The 22,067-nt window shown below is 41.7% G+C and overlaps 1 protein-coding gene across 1 annotated transcript; it reads right to left on the minus strand.

Moving 5' to 3' along the window:
• Window positions 1-6,653: 6,653 nt before the first annotated feature.
• Mc2r (melanocortin 2 receptor) lies at window positions 6,654-7,547 on the minus strand. The gene has a single exon (XM_051163523.1). It carries the CDS (start codon window positions 7,545-7,547, stop codon window positions 6,654-6,656), a length of 894 nt encoding a protein of 297 aa, XP_051019480.1.
• Between the last annotated feature and the right edge of the window lie 14,520 nt (window positions 7,548-22,067).

A 22,067-nucleotide genomic window follows, 5' to 3' on the forward strand; every position in this document is an offset into this window, starting at 1 on the left:
ATCTTACACTACACCTAAAGGGCTCAAGCCTGAGGCTAGACAGAGATAAGAACGTTTTAGACTCTAAAATAAAGAGCCATAGCGCTGACTGACTCCCTGGGCTTGCTACCCTCCTGTCAAACAGTTGCATCTAACTTAAAGTTTATATTAGCTACTATTCTGTTTTGGCTCCACCTATGCTTGTTCTAGAACCTCTCAGTATTGAAGCTCTTTAAATTTCACATCATTATTGTGTCATTTAATCCTTGCTGTCAGTCTGATGCCAAAGATTTAGGTGACCCAAGGAGACCTGTACAGGTGCGCTCCCAACTGGGCCTTTTGTTTGTGCGTTTCATGGCTGTTGGAAACAGTAGCTACCTGCCAAACTGATACAGAGATTTGAAGTGTTACATTAAAAAAAGGTATATGATATTATAGGCTTTGAGGGGTGGGGAAATCCCAAGAAACTATCAAAAGTTTTAGTTATCGTACAAACATGTACTTAATATTAGTAAAAGAAAAATTGCCAATTTTTTCTCATATGTTGGCAAGACAGTTGTTTGCCACTCTTTAATGGCCAGAAGTCAGATAAGCAGAGGTTGACTCCTTCAGAATAAAAGTCTCTCACTGATGTGGGCCATTGCCAAATAGATGAAAGCCTTTCATTAACTACAGGTTAAGAAGTATCTATATAAATAGAACAAATAATTTCTTCACAATTAAAAATCACATTTGTGGAAAGAGTAGGTCTTTAATTTTATTTTTAATCTAAATTTCATTTTTCCTGAGAATTTCATACATGAGTACTGAAGTGACATCATTTTGACCCCTCACTTTCTACCCTATAGTTACTTCCATGTTTTTTCCACTCTTCAAATTCATGACCTCTTCTTTCACAGTTACTTTATACTATTCTTTTCTTTCAATCTATTATATTTCATTTTAAAATATTTACTGTCACATTGGTATAAAATCTTTTGAATATATAAAAGTATAAGTCAGAATAAATCTTGTCAAGTTGCTGTAATATCACACTATGTATAGTTTGTAAAGATTGTTCGATTTAACAAATGATCAGCTGCTGCTAAAATGCGTTAAAAGTTGATGTTCATTTATGATCAAAGCACTGTTAGGAAACTATGTGGGAAAATAATGTCTTCAGTTTGAAACATAACTTTCAAAAAGATAAGCATCATATTAGAAGAAAATTTAAATGTATTTCTACTTAAGATTATGAAGCACATAAAGAATTCCTCAGTCTTTGTTCCTTTTCACCACTGTATTGTAGACTTGAGGTAGAGAAAGAGACAGGAGGAATAAGGGCCCTACTTGCAAATACCTGTCAGTGTCCACCTAGAAATCTCCAGACAGACTAATAAAGTGCATGACCAAGATTTTAGGAAGCACAAATAGTGAGCATTATGAGAATGTACTCAATTTTGTAAGTAGTTGAAGGTGGGCATCTGGTAGCTGTCAAATTACCAAGACTTTGACTGTGTAATGAATTGCTGAAGATACAGGCATGCTGGGGTTTTGGCACTCTAGTGGTGAGACTGTGGATTAGCATGGCATAACAATTTGGGAAGATAGTTTTCAGTTCTCTAAATTGATGTATGTCTATTGAATGAGCATCTTCTGAAGAATCTATTTTGTGTGTTCACACACAGGAATGTTCATAGAAGCATTGCTGATATGATTGGTAATTTAGGTTAATCTGAACTTCAGACAATAGTTAGACAACAAATTATGAGTCCATATAATGAAATATATATTCAGTGGAAAAGAGACATTCTCAGTGCTGGTGGAAATGTTAGGTAGGTCAGCCATTGTGGAAATCATCATGGAGATCTCATAAAACTAAAACAACAACAACAACAACAACAACAACAACAACAACAGCAACAACAACAATGTATACTATATAACCTGGCTATCATTACCTTATATTCACCTGAAGTATTCAAGTCACACTGTTGTATACATCAAGTTTTTATCACCACATTATTTACAAGAGCATTTATTGAACCAAACTCAGATGCTGAAAATATGGCACAGTATATAGTGTCACAGGAGAATGGAACACACACACACACACACACACACACACACACACACACCAAAACCAACCAACCAACCAACCAACTGAATAAACAAACAAACAAACAAACAAACAAACAAACCAGGGAAAGGATGCCAGATATGGAGAATGACTTCACATGGTGGTGGAACTGGAGAATGGGTCCACAGTGACCCCGGCAGGGTCCTAGATGAGGGGAGTACTACGTGTAGCCACAGAAGTGGGAAACTAGCAGTCTGTGATCAGAGTTGGTGCCCAAGTGTGGAGAGCCACACTACAGGGTCGTGTAGGTGGGGATTGGCCTGTGGTGAATCAGCAAAGTACCCCAGCCCGCAGAGGCAGACTAGGGACCAGCACAAAATCAACCTACAAGGAAGCACAAAGTTGAGGAACCCCATGACTTGCCAGTCACAAAGGACACAGGCATTATTTGGTGACGCCTCTAAGCCTGCTATTCTCTTCCACTTGAGCACACTGCTGCAAAGCACCCAGACTTCGGAGGAACCATGACACCACAGTGAGGGAGAACTTGGGGCCCAGATATCTTATAACTCAGGTTGTAGCCTTTGTGCATATTATGTGGGGTATTTTGAGGGTGGGGTGGGGGCTGTAGTAGTTGTTGGCTTATTTGTCTGCATATGCAATTTGGTTTCTTTATGAAAAAAATCAACAACAGTGATGGTAGTTCATCTCGGGATTCATGGCTAGTCAAGGTGGGAGAACAGGAGATTATTGACTTTGCAACCTTAAATGGGACATTGGTATCACCACCACCACCACTCTGCAAGGCTCAGGAATATAGAAACAGTGAATAGGAGACAGAAAGGATGTAAGAGCTGGGTGATGGAGGGGAGAGCCATGAAAAATTGTTTTGTGGACGTGACTTTGCCATGATACTCTTGACTCACATCCGCTGTGGTCGCCTGCATAAGGTATATATAACATTGGGCTTATAAACATATAGTCATAGCTCAAGTAGGGCTTTAATGGGCCCTGCCGCACCTAGTGTAGCTAAGGTTAGCCCAGCAGCTGTGGAGAAAAACCTTTGTCTTAAGCGATGTAGTCACTGGTGAATTACTGAGACTCCAGGGGATAGCCTCCCACCTTGCCTATATGAGTGGCCTTGGTTAAACCCAGTATTTACAAAGCAAGGATCAAAACACAGCAAAAAGACACAAAAGTGGTATGGGGATTTGAGAGAGTGTCAGTGGAGTGGGAGGAAGATAAGAGACGGTAGGCAGATGAGTGTGACAAGAATGTATTATATACATGTATGGAATTGTCAAAGAATAAATTGATTAGGAAAGGAAAATGTGACATATATACCAGATGGAATTATTTTCAGCCACAATGAGGAATGAAATGTCATTTGTAAAATGAGGGAAAGTGAAAATTATCATATTAAAGTAATTGGGTCTTCCTTAGAAAGGCAAGTACTATGGTTTTTTTTTTTTCTTATTTTTTGGTGCTAGATTTTATATTGATACATAATGTCATACATGGACCCATGATATGAGTGTAGAAGAACAGTCTAGGGAAATGAAGAAAACTAACAGTAAGAACAGTAAAGAGGAATGGGGGGATATGCTCATAGAACATTATAGACTTATGTGAAAGTGTTGTCCTGCGTACCAGTTTAATAAAATAAAAATAAGTAAATGAAAGGAGGTGGGGTTGAGCTGGGCACAGATATCATATCCCAGACATCTTCTCTCCAGAGGCTGATGCAACAACTCCGTGCCTGTCTGTAAACACAAGGAGATAAGCTCACCCAACTGCAAATAAGCACAAGAAGTCAAGCGCACTCAACTGCAAACTCAAGAAGTCAAGCTCACCCATCTAAAAACACACGGAGGCAAGTGCACCCACAAGCTGCAAGCCCCTTCTTTCCTTCCTCAAGGGTTGTACGACAGTCAGGGTGGGGGCCCAGGTAGGGTCAGTTCAACTGGATAAATGTTTATAGTTATCCACAGAACAGTTAGCATTTTGGGTTGCTTGATAATAGCCCTGACGTGGTTACCAAGGGGAGGTGCTGGGGCTCTTTATTTACCTTACACTGGCATTCTGCTTTTGTTCTGAGTTATGTGAACTGAGAGACAAGAGACCAGATCTTTTTTTAAGTTATGTTCTCTAAAATCCTGGCTGTGGTTTGAATATAGCTGAGGACCTTGAGGCGAGAGTACCTCTGAATTATTGTTCAAGCTGTATTTTAATTGTATGTACTTCCCTAACCGTCATTTTTTATTCAGCTTCCTAGTCACAGGGCAGGTAAGAGCTCAAGGGGAGATGGCAAGCTCTCTTAGGGAAAGCGGGACTCTTCATGCAGTGGGAGCTGGGACCATCGGCAGTGGGGACTAAATTGCAGCCCCAGAGAAGGATTATACTTTATTGAGAACATACAGTGTAATACAGAGGACTGTGCTCTTCACTAGCCTTTCAAGGGCAGATACAGCATTTTAAAAGTTAAAGAAGCATACACAGTATCATATATAACAGAAGAATCTGTGATCCATTTGGAAAGATAGGAAAAAAATGAAGATTTCCACAGAACAGCAGCAACAAAGAGGACACATGTGGGTTTCTTTCCAACTTGTGGCATAGTTGTGTGGACTCAGCCCAGATTCCCCTCCTTTAAGTCTTAGCCCTTTCCTCTCCCTTTCAACACCCCATTTCTCCCACTTTTAAATACCATGTCCTGTTCATGGTGCCTTCTCTGGGATCCAAGTCAATGCAACAACAGCTATCCTAGAATAACCATCACGTTTCCCTTCCAGGTGACACTGGTATGCATTCCCACAGTACAGGGTTGTTGTTATAATACCTGGTTGTGTACAGCGCCAGGAACCGACATGAGTTGTTCTTAGCCATGTTGAACATGCCAGTCTTTGAGAAAGGCCAGGTCCGCTCTGACTATCTATGACCCACATTTTTCTAGCTTGGCATATAAGCCATTTCCCATCTACTGAGTGAGTTTCTTTTATTTTTCTGACTCCTAGTGTAGCCCCACATCCCTGATAAATCATGCTTTTTGTACCCACATCTTTCTTTGTTTTCCTCAGAAAGTCTTATATGACAGGAGTTGGGGACCGAAGGCAAGGTGCTGCCTCCCCTAGAAGATGCTGTATATCCTGGGAGACTAGAGAAGCCCTCGTTCTCCCCTTACTCCTTTTACCACAGACAGCTCTCTGCAGTTTAGCAAGGGATTGCCACTGCACTCTACCGCCTATGCAGTCTCTTTAACTCTCATGTTAATAGGTAAACTTGAGAGGCTTTTTTTCACTATTATTCAGAATGCCACTTTTCAATATTGGATGTCTTTTTATTACTGCATATTATAGAAAGCCCCATCAGTGATTTGATGGGACTACCTTTTTGATTTGCTTATGAAGAAGAAAAAAATTTCCTTCATATCCTTGGTGGATCTCTAGTGACAGCATGTTGTTCACAATGATTTGGTCTTGATTTTCCCATACTTCAAAATATGTTTCTGACTCCTCCCCTCCCCTCCCCTCCTATCCCCCTCATCTCTTTTCTCTCTCTCTCTCTTCTGCCCCCTTTTCCCTCTGTTTTCTTCCTCCTCTCTTTCTTCTTTTACTATGAAATAACATTCGGGGGGTGAGTGGGTGTTACAAATTTGAACGGAAGCACCAAGTTTGGCCATGCTTTCATCAAATACAATAGGCATTATATATTCCTTCATAGAACTCAAACAGCATACATTTTTATTTCATCCTTAGAAATGTTTGCTTCTAAAGCTTGAGGAAATTGCAACAGCAAAAGATTTTAAGACGAAGGGGGGATCCTGAGTGAGCAAAGGACAGTCATAGTGAAGATGCGTTTGTCTTTGGGAACTCATTCTCTACGGTGGTTAAGCGATCCCCACATGTTAAAGGCTTATTTAGTTTGCTGCTACCAGAAAGTGGCCTTTAAGATGTGGGACCTAGTGCAAAATCTTAAGATCATTGAGGTTTTACCATCAAAGAAAACTATGAGACACATGTTTTTTCTTCTTTACCATGGGTTTCTGCGTGTCATGAATTGTTTTGCTACATGCTCCCAGTATGGTGTGCTGCTTCACCATCGGCCAAAGCCACAGCCAGGTACCATGAACCAAAACCCCCCAACCTATGAACCAAAGCAAACCTTTCCTCTCTCAAAGGTGATGCGTTGCATGTATTTGCCACAGAAATAGAAACCTGAGCAATACATTTAGTTAATAAGTTAGAAGCTTAAAAAGTACTTCAACTTCTAGAGATTTGTTGGCCATGGCTTCCAGCTTGGAAACTCCTCCCAGGACAATCTTGCCCTCTACCCACAAAAGAACAAATATTAACTTAACCCCAAGTCCTCATATTGTATTGCCACGTGTGCTTTGTAAAGTGTTCTTATTTTTTAGCATATCACTTCATCTCTCTAGATTCAATATAACGCTTACAGCTACAGTGAGGCTATTAATAAGAAAGCCAGTGATGGCAAACACTAGTTTGGGATCATCCTTATCTATTGAAGAAGGAAATATTGGTCAGAAGCATCAGTACTTGTCAGACTGTCATGCTATTTGGTCTCTTTACAATACTCAAACCAGGGACCAAAAATTCTACTGACACCTGTTCCAGGAGAGCATCTTTTTGAATGCATCCCTGAGCTCTGGGCTCCGAAAGGCATATATAAAGGGGTCAATGACTGCATTGCACATGATTAACATGCCGTTGACCTGGAAAAGAGACATGTAGCAAACACAGTAAGGGTTGTTTGGACAGAAGGTCATTAAGAGGACATGGAGAACAAAGGGAGCCCAACAGAAGATGAAGACCCCAAGAAGGATGGTCAACGTCATAGCACCTTTCATGTTGGTTCTGGGAAGGTTAGAGATCTTCCTAGCATGGGAGCGGGCAAGTAAGAACATGTGAATGTAGAGACACAGGATGAAAACCAGCATCAAAGGGAACAGCGATGTGAAGGTGAGCACTGTGGGGATGTGGTGGGAGAAGATCACCATGGTGATGCCGCTCCCTGTGCAGAACGTCCAGATGATTGTTAGGATGATGATGGTGCGGCGTATGGTCACAATGCTGTGGTACTGCAGAGCATGGAAGATGGTGACGTAGCGGTCAGCGGCAATCACAGACAGGCTGAAGATGGAGCCCAGCAGGGAGAGGACAAACATGCAGTCAACGATGTCATCTGCTGTGCTTTCAAAATTGCCGCGAGGCTTGAGGTAACCCATGTTTCGGAACATGATCAGGATATTTTCCAAGATCTTATATAGACTGCCCAACATGTCAGAAATGGCCAAACTGCAGATGAAAAAATACATGGGGGACTGGAGATTTTTATTTTTGATCACAGCCAGGAGGACGACCAGGTTCTCCAAGATTCCAATGATGGAGATTGTGAAAAATATCTCTTCTGGCAAAACTACATCAGGGCAATCTGAGTTATTTCTTGCCGTGCCGTTGGTGTGTTCATACGGATTGATAATATGCTTCATTTTTTTTTTCCTGCTCAGAGTCAAGACACGGATTATGCTTGGATTTGACTGTATAGAAATCTTGACTGGTTCTTCGGAACGTTTGGTTCTTTGGAATTGTTTTCTTTGTGTGGAAGGATCTGAGGTTAAACAGAACAAATAAAAACACACATTGCAGAAAGACTTAAAAAAAAAACTAAACTAAAAATAAAAATGTAATCTGCACTATTTGTTCCAAAAACTATTATAGTGAGATAATTTAAATAAAACATTTTGGCTAAGCCCTTGTATTAACCAACTTAAAAGTAACATTTGCAGTGGGATTTTGAGCTGTGAGATAGGAGTGAAAATGCATTCTTTACTCTCTGTCTCTATTCCCGCTACTCTTAGGAATGTATATGATAGATTAGAGTGTATGCCAGTGAGGCCTTGGATGAGAGAAGAATGGAAGGAACGGCGTATGGAAAAGGGTAAACACACAAGCTTTTCCAACTTGAAGGTTGTGACAGGGTCTGGGAACTGATGGTACTTTTAGGTCCTTTCTTTTTCATCACTTTATTTTTCTGGGCCACAATAGGACCATACAGTCTGTGTGGGATGATGATGAAGGTTTTAAAGAGCTATTGTAAAAGACGACCAGAGAGTATATGTTATTACCTCAGTTCCAACGGCTCTTTAGGACCTGGGCTTAGTGGTGTGTTCCTGTGCCTCAGGAAGCCAAAATGGAAAGATCACTCGAGCTCACGATTTCAACTGCAGCTGGAGCAACATGAAGAGAATGCATCTCAAAGCAAAAGCAAGACCCAAGGACCAAGAACCAGAAAACAAAGGAGGGCCTCTTTGTTGTTTGGAATCTCTGGAGATGGCTAATAATTTCCATAATACCTCTAGCTGTCCCCAAAACTAGGTTCTGTGCTTTTCAGACCTCCTTGAATCTTGCCAAGGACAAGTCTGCACGGTGTGTAGCAAGTCCTCTGTGATCTGGAGGCTGCTGTGTTATTTCTAAAGACCTTCTGGATCTCGTTGTACTGAATGGCCTAGTGAGTTTTCTTATCAGGCATTCAGATTCTGACTGCTGACAGTTGTGTCCCCTCACCTTACAAAGCCAGTGCAGGCTTCTAGGAGCAGAACTGCGGTGGCTCATGCAGGCTGGCAAATATGCCAGGGTAAGTGGAAAGAAGGAGCCTGTGGGCCTGTTGGCATGGAGTGGGGCTTTCTGAAATGACCTTTGAGTGAACTAGGGCCTCTCTCGGCATCTCAGATCCTCAAGGAACTTCTTTCTTCCTGTTTGCTTTTAGTTGATTCTTTTTAGACATGAAACTACTGGCAGCTTTGAGGTGGGTTGTGAAAGCTACCACCCAGCTTGACTTCTAACTCACTTTACTTCTGTGTAATGTGTGCAGTCAATATTTCTTTTAACTGGTAGAGGACACTAAATGAAGCTGTGTGCTGCTCTCTGCTGTGTTGAGCTGGGTAAGCAAGCTCCATTGGTAGCAATGCTAGTGTTAATGTCAAAAGGCTACGGTGTGATTTTTTCTACCATTCCTGACTTGAAGCTTCATGATTTACTTACTTTACAGCCTCAAATACTGTTTATATTGAGTGGCTGATTTGCACATATTACTTAGAAAGGCTTTGGAGGTACTAAAATCAGGTGTGCTGCTGAGAACTCTTCCAATTGCTCACTCCCCCATCCAACCCTCCGCCCCTGCCACACTTTGTCACCGAAGTTTGAAAAACAGCCTTGCTGGCTAAGGAAAAGTTTTAAAATTATAAACAAAGTGGAAATTTTCAACATTTTTGTTGGAATTGGAATTGCTGTTTCCTTTTTTCCCCCTCGTTTTAAAATTAGACCTTTGAATTTTGTAGAATGCCTTTTGATCACACTCCCTCCGATTCCCCAGCCCCTCCAAGATTCTTCCATAGCCACACAACTTTGGATCTCCTTCTTAATTAAAACCGAACTAAACCAAATCAATCCAGCAAGCACAATTTATGCTTCCCAGGTATTCTTGGATATGTGGCCCTCTAATGGATCATAAGGACTCACTGAGTCCAGATCCTTAAAGAAAACTCTCTCTCCCCCTCCCTCCCTCCCTCTGCTCTGCCCTCTCTCCTCCCCCCTCAGCAGTTTTCAATGCCAATAACCCCTCAAGTAGGGGTGGGACTTCGCATGCAACTTCCCTCTCCATACTAGCATCTTGTCTTGCTTAAGCTTGAGTAGGTTTTTAAAAATGTATTATTTTTTTTAAATTTATTCGCTTTACATGCCAACTGTAGCCCCTCCCTCATCTCCTCCCTCTCCTACCATCCCTCCCTCTTTCCCCCTCCTCCTTCCCGTAGTCCTCAGAAAGGGAGACCCCCTTCTCTCCTACCATCTGACCCCAGCCTATCATCTCTTATCAGGACTGTCTGCATCCTCTTCCTCTGTGTCCTGGCAAGGCTGCCCTGTCAGGGGCAGGTGATCAAGGAGCAGGCAATGGAGTCTATATCAGAGGCTACCTCCGCTCTCCATCTTAGGCAACCCACATGGAGACTGAGCTGCCTATCTAATACATCTGAGCAGGGGGTCTAGGCCCTTTCCATGCATGGTCCTTGGTTGGTACATCAGTCTCTGCAAGTCTCCGGGCCCAGATTTATTGCCTTTGTTGGTCTCCTTGCGGATCTCCTGTCCCCTTCGGGCCCTTCTATCCCTCAACTCTTCCATAAGACTCTCTGCACTCTGCCCAAAGTTTGGCTGTGAGCCTCAGCATCTGTTTCAATGCCCTGCTGGGTGAAGTTTTTCACAGGACATATATGGTAGTCTCCCATCCTGTTCCCTCTCTCTGACAGCTTCCAGTGTCTGTTTTATTTGCCCTTCTGAATGAGGATTAAGCATCCTCCCTAGGGTCTGCCTTGTTATTTATCTTCTTTAGGTCTGTTGATTGTATGGCTGTCCAGTATTACATTGCTAATATCCACTTATGAACTTATGAGTGTGTATATATCATTCATGTCTTTGTGGATCTAGGTTACCTAGCTTAGGATGGTCTTTTCTAGTTCAATCCATTTGCCTGCAAAATTTAATGATTTCCTTGTTTTTAATAGTTGAGTAGTATTCAATTGTGTAAATGTATCACAGTTTCTTTATCCATTCTTTGGTTGAAAGACATCTAAGTTTTTTCTATATTCTGGCTGCTATGAACATGGTTGAGCAAATGTCCTTGTTGTACGGTGGAGCATCTTTGAGGTATATGCCCAGGAGTGGTATAGTTGTGTCTTGATGTTGTACTATTCCTAATTTTCTGAGAAAGCACCAGATTGATTTCCAAAGGCTTGAGTAGGTTTTATACTTGCTGTCATAATTACTATGAGTTCATGTGTGCAACTGCCCCGCTGTGTCTAAGTAAAAACAAAACGAAACTATTCCCTTGTAGTCATCCTTTGGGGTTTGTTTGTTTGATCTTAAACAGTCTGACTGGGGTAGTTATAAAAATCTCAATGTAGTTTTGCATTTCCATGATGACTAAAGATGCTGTCATTTAAAAAAGAAATGTTTCTCAGACCTTTGTATTTCATCTTTTGACAAATCTCTGTCTCTGACATTTTCAGTCTTTCTGCTCCCTCTCCCACAATGATCCCTGAGCCTTGAAAGGAAGGGTGTGATACAGATGTGTTATGTACAGACGATCATTCCTCAGCTTGTCATTCTCTGAATCTTGATCAATTATAGGTCTCTGTGCTGGGGGCAGGGAAAGCTTCTCCAATGAGAGTCAAGAGAAATGCTAACCTGTGGGTATAATAATAAGCCATTAAGAGATGGCTTAATACCATGCCCACTTAACAAAATAATAGCAGTAGGGCTTAGCCATAGATTATTGCATGCATAATGGTGCCAATATGAGTTTCAACAAGCAGACTTTAAATATAATCAGAAAGTGTTTGGTTACTGCCATGACATTCATGACACCATCACACTAGTAGGCTTGTCTTGCTATGCTGGTCATTATTGTACCTTGCAAAATTAATTAATCTCTGGGTAAGATTCATTTTCTCCTCTAGAGGCATTTAAAGCACCGCATGGCACCATGAAAGGTATCTGGTAGAGAGGAAGCTTCTGGGTGAGTGTCGGCTTGATTTCTCCAAATTCCAATGATTTTAGTATGTGGTGTCTTCGGCAATAGTCTTACTGTCAAATTTGGAGCCTAGTGAATAGCAGTGGTAAGAATCTTTACTGTTTGGGGGGTCTGTGGGACCTTATTGTCCAATAACTCTAAAAAGAGATAATCCATTCCTGACACTTTTTATTTGTTAGCACGTGGCATTCAGTAGGGGCATTCTTGCCCCTTTATGATGGAGTTCCATTTAATTTCTTTATATATGTGTTTGTATATATTAGTATGTAGAATATACAAAGACCTAAGAAAACATAAACATTAAAGAAACAAACAACCCAGTTAAAAATTGGAGCATGGTACTAAACAGGGATTTGTCAAAAGATGAAATACAAATATCTGAGAAACTTTTTTTTTTAAATGTCAGCATCTTTAGTCATCATGGAAATGCAAAACTACATTGAGATTTTTCTATTACCCCAGTCAGACTGTTTAAGATCAAACAAGCAAACTCCAAAGGATGACAGAAGCTGGTGTGAGTATGGGGAAAGAGGAACACTTATTCATCATTATAAAAAATCAGTAGGGAGTCTTCTACAAGCTGGAAATATATCTACCACACAACTCAGTTATACCACTCTTGGCATATTTTCTAATGAGTCTAAATCCCACCACAGACACACCTGTTTGTGCAGGTTTTTTGCTGTCTATTCACAACAGACATGAAATGAAAACAGTCAAGACACCCATCGACTGATGAATATTTTTTTAGATGTGGAACATCCTATTGGGACTCTACGTGAGAGAAACGTGGGAGAATGGGGAAATAGGAGGATCCAGAGGGTCCTAGAAACCTACAAGAAGAACATTATGATGGGCAGATCTGGGCCAGGGGTCCTGCTCAAACTATGGCACCAGTCAAGGACAACACGTGAAGTAAACTTCGAACCCCTACCCAGATCTAGCCAATGGACAGGACATTCTTCACAGTTGAGTGGAGAGTGGGGTCTGACTTTCACACGAACTCTGGTGCCCCATATTTGACCACGTCCCCTGGATGGGGAGGCCTGGTGGCACTCAGAGGAAGGATAGCAGGCTACCAAAAAGAGACTTGATACCCTATGAACATATACAGGGGGAGGAGGTCCCCCTCAGTCACAGTCATAGGGGAGGGGAGTAAGGGGAAAATGGGAGGGAGGGAGGAAGGAATGGGATGATACAATGGATGGGCTAACAATTCAGATGTAGTATGAATAAATTAATAAAATATATTTTTTAAAATGTAGAACATTTGCACAATGAAATATTATTTAGCTGTTAAGAAAAACCAACAGGATGAAATTTATGGGTGAATGAATGGAGCTGGAGTCAGTCATTCGAAGGTAATGCAGATCCACAGACTTTGCACGTGTTCTCTCACTTGTAGGTTTTTAGCTTCGAATCTTCAGATAGTATGCATTCCATTTAGGATAGCAGGAGGTCAGGAAATTAGCAAGGAACCATGGCAAGGATTTCAAGAGAGGAGAGATAGGGCACAGTGGTGTAAAGGGACACCAGGGAATAATGGAGCAAGAAAGGCTACAGGCATGGGGCATGGGAGGGCAGAAGGAATATGGAGGAGGGGGCTAAGTAACACTAAAGACATTTTGAAAACGCTGTGTGGAAACCTACTATTGTAGAAGTTTCATGCATGAAACACGTATAAAAGCACATGTAGAAATTAGACACTATATATACATTTGAACTCACTCTTACGTAGAATCTGAAAGGGTTGGCCTCAGATGAGCAGGCAGTAGAACGGTGGTTTAGGAAACAGAATGAAGAGAGCATTACAAGGGGCCCTGTAATGGGTTACAGTTAGGTAGAGCTCTACGCTCTGGCATTTTATTGTACGGTAAGGCACCTATATATCAGTATTATTGTTGTCAATAGTATATTTCAAAAGAGCAAGAAGGAAAGAGTTTGAATGTGCTTACCACAAAGAAGTCATAAATATTTAAATTGATATACATGCTAATTACCCCAGTATGAGCGCTGCACACAATGCATCACATGTATTAAATCATCTCGTTGTTTCTCATAAACATGCACAACTGCTACACGTGAATAAAAACATTATGAAGACACTAACTTAAGAAACAACATAAAAATTAAATTTGCAGCTTGCACAATTAACAAAATGTGCAAACTGATCCTCTTTGAAAGGCTATTATTCTTCATGAGTGCTTCTTGTTTCCAGAATGAAATTTCATTTTTAAAATAACTGGGACACGAGACTAAGGGTGTGGCCCAGTTACTAAAGTGTTTGTTTGCCTAGCATGGATAAAATTATGATTTCCCTCCCTAGCTCCACATAAACTGAGCTGAGTGACACACATCTGTACTCCTAGCAGCTGGAGGTGGAGGTAAGAGGATATGAGTTCAAGGCCACCCTCAGCTACATAGTGAGTTTGAGGCCAGCCTGGCCCCATGAGGTCCTGTCTCAATATCACCAATGAACACTTGGAGATGGAAATAGGAGAACCACAAATTTGATTCCAGCCCAGGTAATATAGTGAGTTCAAGGATCACATGAAGTGCACTTTAAAACATGATATCTATGAAATATTCCAAACAAAGATCACCACATTATTCTCATAAATAAAAGTTAGACACTATACATCATATTTAAAAAGTATAAAAGCTTTTAAAGATATACTACTTACAATCTCCTAACTAGAAAATTTGTTTTCACTAAAAGTTTAGAGAAAGAAGTGGCAGACACAGGTGTATCAGTATACTGCTTACTTCAAGACCTAAAACTCAGGCTGACTTGTGACTCAAGGCTTCTGAGCAAATAATGATGTGCACAAAAACTGTTTGTATGTAATGTTCATTTAATTATCATTTATAATAATGTAAAACTAAAACACAAATAACTTATAATCCATGATAGATTAAATAAATTCTACCGGATCTATAAAATAGATATAATTAATACCATACAGTTCAGTAGTGCAGAGAATGTATGCATGACACACACACACACACACACACACACACACACACACACACAGTGTCTACAGATTCCATATCCACTAGGGATTGAAAATATTACAAAAACAATTGTAACTATCCTAAACATATAAATATGTTCCCTTGTCAATATTTCCTAAACAGCATAGTATAAAAATTACTAATATAGTTCTTTCATTGTATTAGATATTAGAAATAATCCAGAAAAGTATATAGGAAGGCATGTGTAGACTCTAGAAAAATATGATGATGTTTATCTCAAGACTTGGACATCGGTGGATTTTGGCATCCATTAGAGGCCCTGGGTCCAGGACTCCACTGATAGTAAAGAAGGTTTGTAAATATTTATTTCATGCAAAAACCACAGAAAAACTTCTAGAAGCCACACACTAGATCTTAGTGATATGTTCTGAGTATAGATAGCTCAGCTGTAGAGCATGTATGAGGCTGTGTATTTGAGTGTTACTACTGAAAAAAATTAATGGCAGTTAGTGTTGATTGGCAGAGTTATTAGTTATTTTAAAACATTTTATTTTAGGAAAGTTTTGAATTAATAGAAAACGATGACTGTCACTGAGTTCTCACATATGCTCATACCCACTTTCCCGTTATTAACATCTTCAATTACTGTGATCCACTTATCACAATTAATGGATCAATAGAATACCATTACTATTACCTTGACCATTTACATTTTACACTGAATTTTACATTTGCTCTCTCTGTCCTGGAATTTCTCATCTAGGAAAGTATGTCGCCTTTACTCAAAGCCAAATTAATTAGACTCCTACTGGCCAAGAAAATTTCTAAGACTTTCTTTTAAAAAATTATCTTGATATTTTTTTTGTTTGTTTTTGCTTTTGTTTTTTGAGATAGAGTTTCTCCTTGTAGCCCCAGGTGTCCTGGAACTCACTCTGTAGACCAGGCTGTCCTTGAACTCATGGAGATTTGCCTGCCTCTGCCTCTGCATCCCTAGTGCTGGGATTAAAGGCATGCACCACCACCACCAGGTTGATCTTGATAATTTTAATGAAGCATTGGTAAAGTGTTTTGTAGAATTTGCCAAAGTTTTTCTTTTTTTTATTTTTTATTTTGTCTCATGTCTTTCTAATGATTGGACTGAGGTTGTGGTTTTGAGAAGGAAGCTCACAAGAGGTAAACCATCATTCCCTTTTCTTTCCTTTCTTTTTCCTTCCTTCCTTCCTTCCTTTTGCTTTTGCATTTTTAAATATTTTTTTTTAATCACTTTACATCCTGGTTGTAACCTCATCCCTCCTCACCTCCCAGTTCCACCCACCCTCCCTCTCTTCCATCCCCCCTTCTCTATTCCTTAGAAAAGGGGAGGCCCTCCTTCCCACCCACTCCAAATCATCCAGTTGTATCCTCTTCTGCTGTGGCATGACCTGGCAGTCCCTCCAGTGGGAAATGATGAGAAAAAGCAGGCAAGAGAGCCCGTGTCAGAGACAGCCCCTGCTGCTCCCTGTACTAGAGGACCCATGGAAGCCCGAGCTGTCTGTTGGCTACTTTTGTGTAGGGGGCTGGGTCCAGTCCTTGGTAAACCATCATTTTCATCGTTTCATATCAAGGGACACTTCAGTTATATCAAGACACTTCAGTTATATCAACATGGCAGAGGAAGGTGTAACAAATAGGTTGCCTGAGGAGCTTTAGCTTAGTGACAAGGTGTTCCCATCTGTCTTCAGGTGTCTGCAGGTCAGGAAGGGAGGCGGCTGGGAGTTTTCGAGCCATCTTTTCTCACGTCATCAGTGTATCCCTTAAGCCAAATTCACGTGAGTGTCAGCCTAAACCCCCACATATCTCTTCCTTAAAACTGACACTGACCTGCCAACTCCCAATCGCAGCCCTCCCTATTTTCGTTCTCCAATCCTTTATCCTTGAGGCAAAGTTGAGAGGGGTTCACTTCATCTCACTATGTGTGATTTATGGTGCTAAATAAATACAATGACATCATAGGATAACAGTCTAATGGGCTTGTTTTTGCTTCGAGACAGGGTCCGGAGATATGACCCAATTCTATCTGAAATTTGGCTTTCCTACCTTGATCTCCAGAGTATTAGGGTCGTAGGCATGTGCCACCATGCCTAGCTAGATATTATTAATCAAGACTCTCGTAAGTGAAGTAGAAACTCTAAGGATGAACGCCATTCTACCATTCTGATAGGCTTATTATCTCCTTTCCTAGGGGCAGGATTCCTGTGACCAACTCATGTCTACTCTCTCTGGTTTTACCAAAAAGCTCTTTATAACCCTTCAGGGGTGACTGCACACTCTGAGGCCAGTGCACGCCCACTGAATTTTGTGGGGGGAATCCTTCACGGCAGGCTTTAGGGGAAGCGTCTCCCTGAGCAGTCAGAGGAATGAAAGTGGGAGCCTTTTGACTACACTGGGCAAAGCTTAGCAGCTCAGTGAGCAGCAAGACCAGGGAAACAGGACCAGAGACTAAGACCGGAGTGAGAGATGAGAGTGTCTGGCCAGCCAAGCTTTCCCTCTCTACTGCTAGATGCACAGGGAACCTAGGTACATCTGGGTAGGGTCTGGAAGCTTCTCCTGGGGGTGAAGCCTCCCGTAGTACTGCTTCTTCTCCCTGATTGACCTTAACCCTGGTTAACTGGGATCTACTCACCACTGCCGATCTTATTTTCCTGACCAGTGTCAGGCATTTCTTCTCCCTACTGGGCTTAAAGGCTTTATTAACCTTTATCTGTGCTGCCACTTGCCCAGTGGAAGGTTAAGTTGTAATTGTTTGCTATGTCCTTTCACCTCACCAAGTTGGATTCCATGCCATCCACCTATTGCTAGGGCTTTGTGCTGAATGTTTATTTTAAAGCCAGTCTTCTAAATTTGAATAGCCTGGCTCCAGGGTTAGTGGAACAAAAGCTGCCACCACAACATGTCATCACTCCGCCCCACCCCCATCCTACCCAGGTCTTAGGTCTCTTGGGTGCCAAGGGAGTCTTGCTTCTCTGCCTCGCTGCACCTTGTACAAGAGTGAGATTTCTGGGGACACAGCCTTTCAGCTACTTTCAGGTGGAGCTAGCTCAGACTTCTGCAACCTGCCAGTGTCATCATGGGTTCCCTAAGGGAAGAACTGCTTGGATAGTCTCAAGCCCAGACAGTACAAACTGACAAGACTTGGAGCAAAGAAGGCAATGCGATACAACACCACCTTAGAAAGATGTCTTTAAAAGTTAGTTGAATTAATCTTCAGGTGTAAAACAGGCATAGAGATATTAATGAGCTGTCGCAAACAAAGTAGCTGCTTTGTTGTTGTAAGGTCCCCAGGAAGCAAATCTCTTCCTGTGATAGGAGGGCTATAGACGCAACTGAGAGACAATGGTCCTTTGAACCTACTCTCCCAGTTTCTGCCCTCCCTTGTCCTGCCCCTGGTCTGAGGTGGGGGGGGGGTGTCCCCTCAAAAAAGGTTTGTGGCTCTCTGCAACTTCCCAGACTTGGTTCTTTGCAAGAGGCTTCTGTGAGGTTCATCTCAGCAACATGATGTTCTTGTCCCAGGGCCTCCCTAGGGCCTCACTGTTGCAACCAGGCAGTGTACACGAATCTAGTAAACAGTGTTGCTCAATGCATGAGTGCATGAGAAAGAGCCATTCAGTCCTCTTTTCAGTCTTGCTCAAGTCCCTTCTCTCAGCACCTCTGCATCCCCCTTTCCAATTCTCACCCCTTCCGGACTTTGTATATTCCATGTCAGCCAGCTGTGAGTGTACTGAGTCTTCACTGAATGCATGCTCCAAGTGATGGTCGCTTTGGGGAGCATTTTGTGATAAACATGCTTAACTCTTATTTATTCTATGCCTCAAGTTGCTGAGGTCATATGTGTGTATCAGTGGTAGAGTTCCTCAGAGTAGTAGTGGGACATCATGTGCAGGCTCCCCTGGTCTTTTGGCAGAAGACCATCCCATTTTTAAAAACAGAAAGGTTAACCGGGTAAAAGGATGGCTCAGGAAGGGGTGAAAGAGATTGATGTGATTTTCAACCCTAATTCCATCAGCAAAAACCCTGCTGCGAGTCTTGAGTAGAGTCAGTAATAATTTGAAAGCTAACCGAGAAATGAATGAATTCATTAGTAAGGAAGAGAGGTTCAGTTAGATGATGAAGAAATAGATTTTATTATCCCACTTTAATAAAAAAAGATACTTCCTTAAGAAGGATGAAATATTACAATTAAGAGGGTATAGCTTTTTCTTAGGTTTGTTCCTAGCTGTTCTATTCATGGCCTAGAGCACTCAAGAAGCTGAGAAATTTGTACAAAATGTACTTACCTTCAGCGCTGAAGTAGGGTCCTTCTGGCCAAGCTGATCGAGAAAAAATAAGCTTTGAAGAAGAGCAAGCAAATGGTCCTTGGGACCAGGAAAGGCCGGAACATATGCATCACTGGGAGACAGCTACTTGTTATCATAACCTTGAGTAAACGTCACTGGAAATGAACTGTGTACTTCTGGTAACACAGAGTTAGACAAGCCAAAGGAAAGAATCTCAAGAAGACAGTATTCCTGGGTCTCCATTGATAACGTTATTTCTGAATGTTTCTGAACATGTCCATGGCAGATTCTGGAATTGTAATCTTTTTTATTTTTTAAATGTCATTTTAGGATTGTATTTGATTTTTTCAAGAAAGTAATTAATGAGTTGAAATTTTGAGGAACTTATTCAGGAAGGAATGATTTTAAAAAGTTGCCAGTAAGCTTCTCAAGACATCTTGTGACCATTTGACTCATTTACCTCATTAAGAATAAGGGAATAAAAGGGAATAACTATATTATTCATATTTCATAAGTCAAACAACGGGGCAGAAGGACTTGTGTACTCAAGGGCACATTATGGGGCTTGGGCCAAGATGAAAAAGAAAACCCAATTCTTCATGTTTTGCCAGTTTTTCTCTGTCTAAAACTGTCATGAAAATTATTATTAATAGTTTAGTTCTGGGGACTCCAATATTATTTTCTGTTTGCCAAGGTCTTCAGGGAAGTGATGCTTTTGATATCAGCCACATTAACTTGAAGTGTGTGTGTGTGTGTGTGTGTGTGTGTGTGTGTGTGTGTGTGTTTGTGTTAGAGATTGAACCTTGGGCCCCACAAATTTTGAGTATGTACTCTACCCCGAGTCACATGCCCAGCCTCCACCTGAATTTTAAATGTTGACTGGGTCAAGTTTTGGTTGTATCTTGATTTTTAGGTGCTGAGTCCAGATAAGTGGCTATTTTTAAAAACGCCAGCTGAAAGGTGTTTTAGCCTCTAATTAAAAGATGTTTGTCTGTGAGCTATCTGGAAAGGATGTAGGGCAGAGGTTTGAGTTTAACTTGTTAGATGAGTAAACAGTGACTTTCTCTGGACTCTGTTGTAGAATTATGTTCTGCACAGAGGTCTATAGGTATCTTATGCGTGGCTCTCCTTAGCAGGGCCTCATAATAGTGACACTGTACAAAAGGGGGACATTGCTCTCAGACTGAGTCATCTGACAACAGTATAGGACAACTCAATTCAACGTTCTGACTTGTAGCATCTGAAGGACTTCTGTCACAGGTCTGTGACACTCATCTGGAAAATCGAAGGCAGGCCAGGGAAGATTAGCATCAAGCAGGACAGCGGATGGTGGACCTCGGAGAAAGTCAGTTCCCTCCGTGTGGACCTATGAGCAGCTCTGTTCAGGGGTCTGACAGAGCTATCACGTGGCTAAGCTTGCATGTTTGACTAAAATGTTAGCTTTTGTTATTTCATCTCTCCTTTGCTTTCACCTTTTTTCCCCTCCAATCTTTTAAGAAAGGCGAGCAAATATATTTTTGGAAGAGGCAGACCAGATATAACGTAAAACAGAGCCAGAAGATGTGTGTTAGAGTAATATACAGTTCCGGGCACTGTGGAAGCTCTGGGCCTCCCTTGTTCCTGGTAAAGCCGGGGCTGGAAGGGTGAGCCGGGACCATGTTTAACTGTGAAATCATATACCAAGATTCGTGCTTCTTATAACCCGGTCCCCAAGACGCTGAAGAGTGCCTTAGCTGTGAGCCCAGAAGGGCCAGTTCGTAGACTGAGATGCCGACAGGTGGGTTCTATGACTGCATCCCCACTGCATTTATAATTCATCCCCTTTCCCTCTGAAGATGGGATGAAGCAAGAGAAAGGCAGGAAGCTCACAAGGAGTTCCTGTATGCCTAATCACAGTTAATTTCTTCCCCCATAGGATAGGAAAGGCTAGATAGAGCAGAGACCAGGGAGACAAAGGGAGAGGAACAAGATGAGACTTAGCCATGGCATTTTAGCTGCGTACAGAATCCTGCGGATCAGAAGGTAACTAACTAGTGTTTTTTGCTGAAATATGCTGTTAAAACAATGACAATTTATATGGTGCTTTCTATTTTCTAACTACAACCATTATACTAAGGGTTTTGCATATGTGGACATTTCATTTTCACAGCATGGGGGTAGGGGGTGCGATTCAGTGATATTTGCCTGACATATACAAGTCTCTGAATTTCAACCCCAGCACTACATTTGAAATTTCCTGAATTTGATCTCCAGCATCAGCTCTTTAAATCTTCTGCAACATGTATGAGGTGAACATTGCTGACTATTATGATGAGGCAGAATCCATGACGATCAGTTCTGATTTTATTCCAAGGATGAGAAGAAGCTACAGGACCCTAGCACAGCTGTCCTCTGAGAGGCTCCACCCAGCAGGGGACCCAAACAGATGCTTTGTCTCACTGGACCACATAGGGAGCCTTGTGGAAAAGTAGGGGGAAGGATAGAAAGACCTGGAGGTGACATAAGAAGACTAACAGAGCCAACTAACCAGGGCCCAGAGCAGCTGGCAGGGACTGAAGCAGCAACCAAGGACCATGCATGGACTGGACCTAGGCCCCCTTCACAGATGTAGACAATGGGACGCTCGGGCTCCATGTGGGTCCTTTAGAAACGGGAGCAGGGGCTATTTCTGACTTGAACTCTGTTGCCTGCATTTTGATCCCTTCCTCTTGGTGGGGCTGCCTCACCAGGCCACAGGGGAAGAGGATGAACTCAGCCCTGATGCAACTTGATGTGCTGGGGTAGGTTGGTGGGGGCAGGAATCCCCTTTTGTGAGGAGTAGGGGAGTGGGGATAAGGGGAAGAGGGAGAGGGGGTGGGACCAGGTGGAGAAGAGGGAGGAGGCTACAATTGGGATGTAAAGTGAAGAAATAAATAAATAAATAATAATAATAATAAAAGAAAGTGGATAATTCAACCTAATTCAATTGAAAAGATTTTCTTTGGTTGCTTGTGGAGGACATTTGTAGGGACAAAAAAAAGTAGAGGTACAATCCTCCTGGGGCATGCTGAAGGAGAGAATAGGAAATGGGAAGTTGAAGTCATAATAAGCCTTTCAAAATTAAGCTTTATTTTAAAAATAGGGTTGGAGATGTGGCT

Source organism: Acomys russatus, chromosome 20 (assembly GCF_903995435.1).
Source record: "Acomys russatus chromosome 20, mAcoRus1.1, whole genome shotgun sequence".
Taxonomy (NCBI): domain Eukaryota; kingdom Metazoa; phylum Chordata; class Mammalia; order Rodentia; family Muridae; genus Acomys; species Acomys russatus.

Excerpts from the sequence above, each read along its gene's own strand:
- Mc2r (XM_051163523.1), bottom strand. The coding sequence starts at position 7,547 with ATGAAGCATATTATCAATCCGTATGAACACACCAACGGCACGGCAAGA.